This window comes from Gavia stellata, chromosome Z (genome assembly GCF_030936135.1).
Source record: "Gavia stellata isolate bGavSte3 chromosome Z, bGavSte3.hap2, whole genome shotgun sequence".
NCBI classification, from domain to species: domain Eukaryota; kingdom Metazoa; phylum Chordata; class Aves; order Gaviiformes; family Gaviidae; genus Gavia; species Gavia stellata.
In genome coordinates, this window is record NC_082637.1 from 28,402,069 (window position 1) to 28,412,872 (window position 10,804).

The 10,804-nt window shown below is 40.2% G+C and overlaps 1 protein-coding gene across 1 annotated transcript; it reads right to left on the reverse strand.

Annotated features, from left to right (window-relative positions):
- Positions 1-5,773: 5,773 nt before the first annotated feature.
- NSA2 (NSA2 ribosome biogenesis factor) lies at positions 5,774-10,293 on the reverse strand. Its single transcript, XM_059833904.1, has 6 exons — positions 10,261-10,293; positions 9,831-10,018; positions 8,604-8,754; positions 8,097-8,276; positions 6,729-6,921; positions 5,774-6,058 (listed from the first exon to the last, which is right to left on the reverse strand). Exons 1-6 carry the CDS (start codon positions 10,261-10,263, stop codon positions 5,991-5,993), a joined length of 783 nt encoding a protein of 260 aa, XP_059689887.1. The 5' UTR covers positions 10,264-10,293; the 3' UTR covers positions 5,774-5,990.
- Between the last annotated feature and the right edge of the window lie 511 nt (positions 10,294-10,804).

Genomic DNA, 10,804 nt, shown 5'->3' on the forward strand with positions numbered 1-10,804 from the left:
GACCTGCATCAGAGTATGAAAGTAAAGAGCCAGTCTCCTCCTTTTATAAAGGGTACGTGCTGAATAAATACAGTTGTGCTAGCAAAGGGAACAGTTTGCTTATTTGAGGTGGCAGTCACGGAAGAAAAATGCAGTGTGAAATCCTGGCTCATCAAGGTCCCTTAAATGCCCATAGACATCCCTCTAGCATTTTTTTAATAACTTTGTGTTCTTTACTGTGGAGAGAAGCAGAATAAGAAAAATCCTTCCTTGCTTGTTCCCTCCCCATAGATTTTCTCAAATGAGATTAAAAGAATGTAAGATTCTGTAATTCTGGGTCTGAAAATACACAAGAAGGTATAACTTAGTAGATCAAAACAACATAAGCAGCATCTGTCTTTCATGAGAATCACTTGAAACAGCTGAGTCAGTAGAAGCATGGTCAGCGCAGTATCTGCCATAGTGCACTCTGATAATGAAGTTCTTTGTGTGAAGATTAACAGATGCCTGCACAGTAACCTATTTGTAGCTTACCAAGATGCTCACTTTGGAACCGTAAGTTTTTCCAGAGTGTATGGAGTGTAGACACCAGTACATATAAGGAATAATTTGAACTGCCTTCTTAACTACTTGCATGTGTTGAGTGGATACTTAATTACTTGTAACATTACAGGAAAAGGATATCACAACTTTTGATCTCATTTTGGTCAAATGGAAGTAGTGCTTTGTGTTTTCCAAATACTTGGCTGGTGCTGTGGGGTAACTATTAAAACTGTTGTGTCTGCCAGATGTGTGACTGCTGTGAGTGTTGCCATTTCAGGTGGTTGTGACATTCGTTAGTGGGTGTTTCAGCAAATGCTTGTTTGCAGAAATTTCTATGCCTTTAGGAGTTAGCAGGTGATTGCTTGCAAATACTTCTGATTTCCACTTTCTTTTTCTAACTTGAGTGTAATCCCTGGGATGATAGCTTCTCACTTCACAGCTTTTCTTAAAAGCAGCAACCAAATTTTGCTTTACACAAACAAATAAAAACAGGCTTTTCATACTTGTTTCCTTTCAGAGGTTCTCCTGGCAAACCATATATTTAACTTAAATTTGTCACACATACAATAAGTTGCTCCTTAGTTTGCTATGTGTTTCTTTCAATAAATGAAGCTCCTCTGGTCAGGAATAAGAAAAAAAATTGCTGTTCAGGACTTCTGAGTACAAGGTTCACTTGAATGGTTGCAGTGCTGTCTTCACTTTTATCCCTTTGTGAAGCTAATGTAAGAATCTGGTTTTGGATTTTATGCTTATACAGTTTGACTTTATTTAGAAGATATTTTAACTGTATGAGGTAACATTCATACTATTTCTTTCAGCTGATGAAGTACCATGCTCCTTTTTACTCTGTTAAAAAAAAAAAACCCACACCATTTTTAAATGTGTGTTACCTAAACTTTAGATTCAGGGTGCATGGGATTACTGAGTTAAATCTGGGTTCCTTAACTATTGCACGTAGCTGTAACTTCCTATCAATGTACATACAGGTACTCCTTATGAACCCCATGGCTGATAAATGTTCCAACATCTTTCATGATAGTTTGTAAACATTCAAGTGAACCTTAAGCATTTCTAAAACTAGTCAAGCATTTTCTATAAAGCACATGAGACAAAACTTCTGTTATCTTCTGTATGGCTTCTCTTTCATTGCTAAGATTTATTGTGGTTAAAAAAAAAAGTGGCTAAAACCACATTTATTGCATTGCTAAGAACTGAGGATTTGTGAGGACTGGTGGCTTAAAGGGTGGTTGTATACAATATATTGTGACTCATCTTCCATTTTTAGACCAAACTTTACTAAAGATTAGTCTGCCAAATATTTCAATTGATACACATGTATTCGCTTTCAAAAAGTTAAGGATTCTTTTGCTTATGGAAAGTAAGCCCAGTTATTTCAATTACTTCTAGGTGGATTTTTGATATGTATGTTAATTGCTTGCATTCCCTGTGAGGTCAGAAAACAGTGTTTGTGAGAAGGTAATGTCACTCATCTGGCTTTTAATTTTCACGGCTAAGTTGCAACTGACTTCAATTAATATCTTTCTTTTAAGATATTTGCATATTGAATACATAAATATTGCAACAAGATAAGATTAGGTCAGTCTTGGTTTCTACTGAGAACAATCAAATTTCTGATCTCATTTCAGTGAGTCAGTTTTAAATACTGAACTTAAATTTACATCTTTAAGTATACTCTTGAGTAGGTACCTCTGTACATCTGGGGTACCTGAGATAGTAGCTGATGGCCAGACTGTTACGTACAGAATGTGGGCAGTTGGGGTGCAATTAGCAATTCTGATAACCAGTACAGTCTTGAAAACTGGACATTGTTCTAATTGTGATCGCAGCAGTACTTTGAACTAAAGGGCGCAGTTTATTTCTGTAACAATTTCTTTGGCATCAATCATCTTGCAGTAAATACGGAGTAGCAAAATCAAAATACTGACTTTAAATAATAGGGGTTTTTGCTGTACTGATTGTCCCATTGGAACAGTAGTTTAAGAGTCTATACCTTCTGTTACATTAATGCAAGGGAATATATCTGACACCTGTATTGACTGAAGTGTTTTACCTTGGGAAAACCAGTGTTTTTTAGGCTTGGACTATTTTTTTGGGTCTGTTAACTGTCTGTCTTATTACCATCAAACTCTTAAAGAATTTTTAAGATCTTACTGCACCAGCAACCAATGATTAAAACATCAACTTTACACAAATTTGTACCAAATGCTACTACAACATGCTGTGGAACTACGTGTGTACAGTGAAAGCAAGCAGTATTATTTCTGAGCTTTATTTAGTCTAGGAACAGAGTTTAAAGAATATTAATTTGTGACTTCAGCCTTGCACTTAAATGGTAAATGGTTTTGTATTTGAATCCAAAATCTGTTCTAATGTCTCTCTTGTACTGCTTGTTAATTTTTAACAGGATTTGCATTGCTTCTCCCACGTTCTCTTTTGGTCTGTTTTCATTTCATGCAGAATTCTTGTTTGCTGTTCTCATGTTTCATAGCCCTTTACAAGAAAATGTATACATGTCGTATTTCAAAAGTGCTTTTAACTTATTTGAAATTATGTCTGACGATGGTTTGTTGCTTTTTTATAACATTTCATTTGTAGATGTCAGTAATCAAATTTGATCATTTACAATGTCATCCACACTACTAAGTTAAACATAGCAAATAGGCCTAAATTTCAGTTTCTCTGCTTTAATTGACCGTTCTAAAATTTTATTTCCGAGAGGATACACTTCTAAATTTAACAAATGTGGTGTTAGATGTTTTCTAAACTAGTGATACCCTGTTTATACATCTTAGGAAAGATGTGTTGCTATTCTAGAGTATTGTACTGAAGTCTTGTTACAGTGTTAGTTTTTCCTTTTTTAGTAGTCTTGGCTGCTTTTGAAATGTTTTGAAGTAGTAATTAAACTTATATTTTGTGATTATTTTTTTTCTTGGTTTTTAGTATTTGAGTCCTTTCTGCTATACAGGAGGCATGTTTTAAAGTGGTTCAGTTCACTAGAACTAGCATCATTTTACAATCTGTCTGCTACCAAGGAGCTTTAAAAGCTCAAAGATTATGAATTGAAAAACCTTTTATTGATTAAAACAATTTCCTGTACTTAATTAGCTTATGTATCAGACTTTTATTAAAAAAAGCTGTAGAATAGACTGTTCCGAATGTTACAGTATGTGTTCTGCTGTTTCTAACAACTCTGCAAGCTGATGTAAACCTAGCAAACCAAGTTAGTAACTGCTACAGGCATGCCAGCTAGAAATGCTGTAATGCATTCCCTACAGTATGGTACATTAAAATGCCTTAAGTGCAACAGTTGTGTTATTCAGCCAACAAGTCATGTGTTTATAGCACAAAACATAGTAATGGTCTTGAGACAGCTGTAGAAAATTAAAGTATTCTGTTCATATCATTTGTTAATGTGCAGTAAAGGGTAAAGCAACAAGAACTTTAATGGAGGCTTATCTGTTTGACAAAATGCCTTCTCTCCAAGCAAATGACTTACTGGCTTGCAACCCTCTTAGTTTCAAATCACTTGTCACTACACAAGAAGTAAAAATCGTAGTAGGTTATTAAGTCTAGTCTAGGGCAATGCGTTAAACTAACAAAATAACCTGTAAGAGGAGAAGACTTTGGTATAGTTAAAGTACTGCCTCTATCAGATAGTGTAAGGGAAGTTAGAAAGCTGGTACAAAAGCAGCTAGCTTCACTTCCTGGCCAGAGTTCCAGATCTGAAACATGATCTAGTCATGAAGATGATCAGTGAATTGGAGCATGTCATACAGGAGACTAAGAGCTACAATTGTTCAGCCTGGAGAAGAGAAAGCTCGGGGGAGGATCTTACCTTGTGTACAAATACCTAGGTGGGGGTGGGGTATAAAGAAGACAGAGCAAGCCTCTTTTCAAGTAGTGCCCAGTGACAGGACAAGAGGTAGTGGACACAAACTGGAATATAGGAAATTTTATTTAAACATAAAACATCTGAAACTGTAAGAATGGTTGAACGTTGGATCAGGTTGCCTAGAGAGGTGGTAGAGTCTCATCCCTGTAAACAGTTCAAAACCTCACTGGACGTGGCCCTTGGACACCTGCTGTAGTTGACTCTGCTTTTAAGGTGCTTGTACTACACAACCTCAAGAGGTCCCTTCCAACCTTAACTACTCTGTGATTCTGTAACCTGCTACTTGACCTGCTTATTGCATGTGTGACTACCTCTAGCCTTAAACTTTTAATGCAAAAAACCCCAACACAAACCTATTCACATTCTGGCTGCTGAAAGATCTTAGGGTTTTGTGTGAAAGTTTCCTTCTTACAATATTGATGGCTAAGAGTGCCCCCATAAACTGGAGAAACCTTATAAGGATTTGACTTGGCATTTGTGTTTAAAAATGCTCCTTGGCTTGAAGTGAAGTACTGTTTAAGAGTAGGAATACAAAATGGTATGTTATTTGTAGTGATAGATTGTGCTAAGTTTGCTTACCACCAAATTCTTGCTGGAAGATAACTGATGCAGTTATACACAGCATCGCTGAAAGCTTCCAGTTTAGAAGCAGCTTTTGTTTCTTGTCTTTTGAGGATACCAGCTAAATATGTATGGATCAGTTGATGCTTATGACCTTTAGTTTTTCTTGAATGTTTCTTAGAGCCACCAAAATAGCTACAAGTAGTTGTAGTATCAGGGTTGTCATGCTGTTCTCAAATTTCACATCTTAAAACCTAAACAGCTTCATAAATTTAAACTTCTGAAACTGTCCTCTTCTTGCCTGGAACTACAGCGCTACACTCTCCAGCCCTTATTCTTTCCATTAATGCAGTCATGGAGGCAAAGGGGAGAAAGACATGAGGTAAGGGGGAGGGGCGGCAGTGGTAGGGAGGGAAATGGCTGCTCTCCTACTTACCTTCCCGCTCCCCCTGCACCCCCATGTTGCTAATGTGTTCTCAAGCCCATGCTTCTGTAGGCACAAGTATCAAACAGAGTGTTTAATTTCTGATGTCAGTCTACAGTAAGATTCCAGCTGCATTCTTACAGCTCTTCTGCTTTCCCAGAAGCAGAATACAAGTTAGTATGTTCTTCTGTACCTTTAGCTCTTACAGTAGGCTATCATGGGAGACAGTGGCTGTATTTCCCATCACTAGGAATGTGAGGTGAATTAAGTATTTATACAATATATCTAAGCCAGGAAACTGCTACTGTAAAAAAAAAAAGAAAGTTTAGATAAAATCCATACCACACTAGCAAAACATGAAAATTGAATCATTTTATTTGGACAGTGTTCAGCTGAGCAAACATAATAAATACAAAAACCCAAGGAGTTGTTTCTGGCACATTTAAGTTCCTCACCAGCTTGTGGGGTCAATGTTCTTGAATGGTTGAAGGTCCCAGAGATCTTGCAAACTTGCTGAAACCGCACTGATTTTGTAGGAGCCCATGTCCAACGCTTAGCATCAAACACAATTTAAACAAGTAGAACTGCATTAATACAGCCATCATTTTCTGGATTGTTTGTTACTTGTGCATATTTCCCTAAAGAGAAAAGGGAATTAATGTCTACAAAAGATTGAAGTGGTTCATATAATAAATTATATTTTTCTATGTTTGCAAGTTCAATCCACAAGTCTCTTTGAAGTGTAGGAAATTCCCGTTCCAGAACTGAAATGCACTTTGAAATCTAAATTTACTTTCCGCTGAGCTGCAAACTTAGGTTCTCAAAATATTTTATTCAGGCTGTTTTTTTATAAATGGGTCATTTAGAGTTCTGGGTAGGTTTAAAAAAAAATAAATTCATAGGTTCTGCTATTGTTCGAGTCAACTTCCCTTTTAAAAGAAGTCAGCCTGATCCTATGAAGATACTTCTACACAGAACTTCCACTGAAAACATAATACAATTGTTCATAGTTCACAGCCTTAGATCTTTATAGGCTTCCAGCATTGCTTAACATGAGACACAGGCAAGCGAGTTGGGTCTTTGTTCTGAACTTTACCTAACTTGATTTTGAAAGTGTGAATGGAAAGACTAAGATAAAAACTTAAAGCTTGCATTTTTACAGTTGCCTAGCAGATGCTTCTGCTACAGTCCAAACCTAACATTTAACAGTGGATCAATTATGACTATAGGATGTGGTCTTAACATCAGGCAATGAAGACTTAAAACTTTTAAAAGTAGTTCTGCAGCATAGCTAGTTTAACTACTTACCCCAGATGACTTTGCCCCCTTGTGTCACAAGGCCAAGCTCGCTCACGTTCACCTCAATGACGGTACCCTTGGTAATTACACCCAGTGTTGTGTACAAAGGAGAAGAAGGATTCTTTTTTACACCAAGGATAGGTAGGCAAAAAGTAGCTTTAAGTTCAGGATGTGTCACATGTGCCTTCTTGAAACGTAAGCCCTGTTGCATAAGGAGTGTTAGAATGAATTAATATTTGCTTTAAGCCCTCATGACTCCATCTAGTCTAAAACTGTCAGCATTATGTCCTCAGCTTTATATGTTTTGAGAGACTGGGAAGAAATTAAACAACTCAGAATACAGAATGCTATCTGCCTACTATAGAATGCAGATTTGTTTAAAAACCTGATTAATGACAAGTTAAAAAATTTCCATGTGTATTTTCAGGATGTCAGTTTTTAATAGTAGTACAAGAATAATACTTGCTACCTCAGATAGCTTCCCATGCAGAAATGAGGTGTTTATGGTAATGCATTTAACAGTGCTGTTGGTTTTAAGACTAGAAATGTTTCCTTTTCTTGTAAAACTGAAAAACCCTTTACGTATTGTAAAATACTAAATACCCATCTCTTAGCGCTTTCTACCTAGTGACCTGTGCTTCGTAAAGGGTACTTTACCATTAAGTACCATAAAATTCTCTGTGTCAATAAAAATCTATCCAAGGCTTCTGGGTAAGATGACCATCAAAATAGTAACGACATACGATCCAACAGGCAGCCTGTGTAGTGATTCTGTTGATTCCTGTGAGGAAACCGGAACAGTGTAGTTTTTCTGTAAATACCTGTCTTGGTGATTCTAATTTTACCTCCTGTGTACTGCCAGGCTGCTAGAGCCCAGGCACTGTTCCTGCAGCTGTGTAAGAAAAGGTCAGGCTGGAGGCACAGCATTTCCCTTGCATAAGGTCACAACTGTGCTTCAGTCTTACTTAACAAGCCAGAAGGAGGGAGTTGTGGAGTCCTAGAACAGAGTCGGCTTCTGCACCTGACAGAATCATAGCCACTTGAAAAAAGAAGCCTCCAACTTTAAAAGCTATTCAAAGTGCCTTTGCTAAAGACCTTCCCACACTAATTTGACAGCTCGTAACTTTAACTGACTGGCATCATCTGAGTACAGGAGAAAAAGCAGAGAGATTTCAACACAGACTCTGACTGCAGGGACATCTCCCCACGCTCAGGCTATTCAAAGTTTACATTTCTGCAAAGAAACTAATAGGAATGTTCTACATCAGTAGTAACCAAGTGCATTATCACATAAGAAAGTTTCCTTGCCACAGGAACTCAAAGCAGTAAGTCAAAAGAATTATTACTTAAATACTCTTCAAGGCTCAGGAACATTACCATTGGTCGAATGAATCGCTCGTATTTAGGAGGCTTCCTAGTAAAACCATCTCCAACAAAACAAACTTTTGTAACCATTCTCTTCCAGGCCTTCTTCTTTCTCTTTCCTGTACGAATCACTTTTAAAACTTCTGTTTCTCCTTGTGCACGGACTTTTGGCACAGGAACCTCCCATTTCCCCTGGAAGGAGCAGGGAGAAAAAAAAGTCAGTAGTCTTACATGCCACATTGCTAAATGAAAGGGGACAACCAAAGCATAAAATAAAGTTTCCCTAAAGTGTAGTGGTAGACCATACCTTTTATACAACTCATAGCTACTTACTTTAATTAGCATTTAAAGTTATGAAAATCAAGATATTGCTTACTTTGCCCTAGATTGCTCAATTACTCAAGGTTTCAGGTTTTATTTAGACTTTGCTTGTAGGCTGTAAGTCACCTAAACATCAGCAACACAAAGTGGTCACTGTCATAAGTAACTATAAGTATCTGAATTTTAATAGCTACTTACAGCTTTTTCTTTTCTTTTCTGCTTGATCATGTTAGAAAGAACCTTAGCCCGGGACTGGCCCTCTCTGTCCAGCAGGTAGGCTGGTACAGCTCCTTTAGGAGTTTTTTCATCATTCTTTTTCTTTGTATTTCTCTTTTCATGCATTTTAATGCTGCAAGGAAAGAAAACCAGTATTAAGTGTAGAAAAAAAGAAGGCTCAGTTTTAGATATATCCTTTTAACTTAGCTTGTGCCTGCTCAAAATTTTCTTTCAGGAGGTATTTGTAAACAAGTACATACTTATATTTAAGCAATAATCCTAAATAATTTTCAAGGTAAACTAGTAATTTGACTTAATGTAACAACTCACAGACTGCCCAGTGTATAAAAGCTTGTCCATTCCCATCAAGATAGAAACACAAGACAGGTATCTTATTAAGGAATTTCTGAATGACTTAAGCAGCCAAGCACTTTGAGAGATAGCAGCCTTCCTCTCTGACAAAAAAATAACATACTACTGCTCTTCTTAGATTTAATGGCAATACCGACAAATCTGAGGAATATGTGGGTGTAAAAGGGGGTTGTGTTTTGTTGATTTTGAGGCCATTTAGGGGAAAAAAGACCCACAAACTAGTTAACAAACCCAATACCTAAACAAGTAGCAAAGGAAAATAACTGTCTACACTTGGAAAACAACAAAAACAACATGGTGGATAGATATTAAGTTAATTAGCAATAAAAAATATTGTTAACAGCTTTGATTTCAATTTCTGAACAGCAGAGAAAATTTTCAGAAAAATGCTTTTATTTATCTACGCTTGATAGTGTAATTTATCCTGGAAGACAAGCCTCATGTTCTGCTCAACCACTATATATGTTACTGTACTTTTTCTATTAACACTGTTTTAAAAAATGCCTGCTGCCTCTTGCTACACTAATACAGCAGTTGATGTAAAAGCCCTAAGTAAATGCATTCATATTTTTGTCATAATAATGTTAGTCACTGCTACTGCTAGTTAACGCTTAGCTTAAGGAATGCTTTTAGGAACAGAACTGTTAACATCCATTGAAAAGAAGGGAAATGTCTTCACCGTGGCAAACCCCACTTTCTCCTACTACCTGAGTGCTATTTAAAAGTATTATGTATGACCCGAGTAATAAGCAGTTCTTTGTAACGATATTAACGTCACATCCCAGCCCTCCACTGTCAGGATGACTAGACGGCCTCAGAGAAACGGCGGGTACTTACGTCTTCTTCATCTGTATCTTCTCAGCATGCCGCTGCTTGTGGTAGAGCTTGGCCTTCAGCCCGATCATCTTCTTGGCCTTCCGGGACCGCTCGTGAGCCTCGCGGCCCTCCTTCTTCCTCCTTCTCTCGTGGTAGTCCAGGCGGTACCCATAGCGCTTGCGGTGCAGCTCGATGTACTCATTCTGCGGCTGTGGGCACAAAGCAGCGCGGTGAGCGGGCACCGGCGGCCGGGGCCGGCTCCGCACCCTCACCGAGGCCCGGCGCCGCTGGGACACGCGGCGGCGGCCCGGGCAGGCCGCGGCCCGACGGCGGCACCCTCAGCGCTGGGCGGCGGCGGCGCCTGCTCGGTCGCCTTCACCCCTGTCCTGTCACGTCCCGTCCCGTCCCGTGCCCCGTCGCCCCCATCCCGCCCCGCCGCCCCGGCTCTCACCATGGCGGCAGCCCCCCGGCGCCTCCCCGCGCTCCGCCGAACCCTCCGCCCAGCGCCTGCTCCGCAGCAAAAAGACTCGGCCGGCCGAGAAGCGGCCCCGGCTGGAAACGCTCCCCCGCGGCGCTTTGGTTCCGCCTGGCGGAGAGACGGCGGGCCGCGTCCCCCGAGGGCTACGAGCCCGGCTTGTCGGGGCCAGAAAGAGGGGAAAAACGGAGGGGCAGAGGCCGGAGAGGCGCTTTTTGCCGCCTGCGTCTGTCAGGTGGCGGTGTGAGGGCGGAACCGCAGGAGGACGGTTAGGTGGCGGGGCTGGGGGGGAAAGGAAGAAGCAGCGCGCCTTCCGGCGGTATGGCGGCTGTCCCGGCCGGGGCCGGGCCGGCGGCGCAAGCCGAGGCTTGGGCTTGTTAGCGCTCTTCATCCAGAGGCAGACGATAACGCGGGGGCCGGCAGAGTAACGTCCCGGCGGTTCGGGACGGGGCAGGCGGGCAGGGCAGTGTCGGTTTGCGGAGCACCAGCGGGGAGCGGCCGGCTGGGCCGCCGGCAGGGC

What these genes read in the sequence shown, in the direction of transcription:
- NSA2 (XM_059833904.1), bottom strand. An exon ending in AGCGATTCATTCGACCAATG is followed by an intron (nt 6,922 to 8,096) that starts GTAATGTTCCTG and finishes CTTATGCAACAG; the next exon opens with GGCTTACGTTTCAAGAAGGC. An exon ending in AGGGGGCAAAGTCATCTGGG is followed by an intron (nt 6,059 to 6,728) that starts GTAAGTAGTTAA and finishes TTTTCTCTTTAG; the next exon opens with GGAAATATGCACAAGTAACA.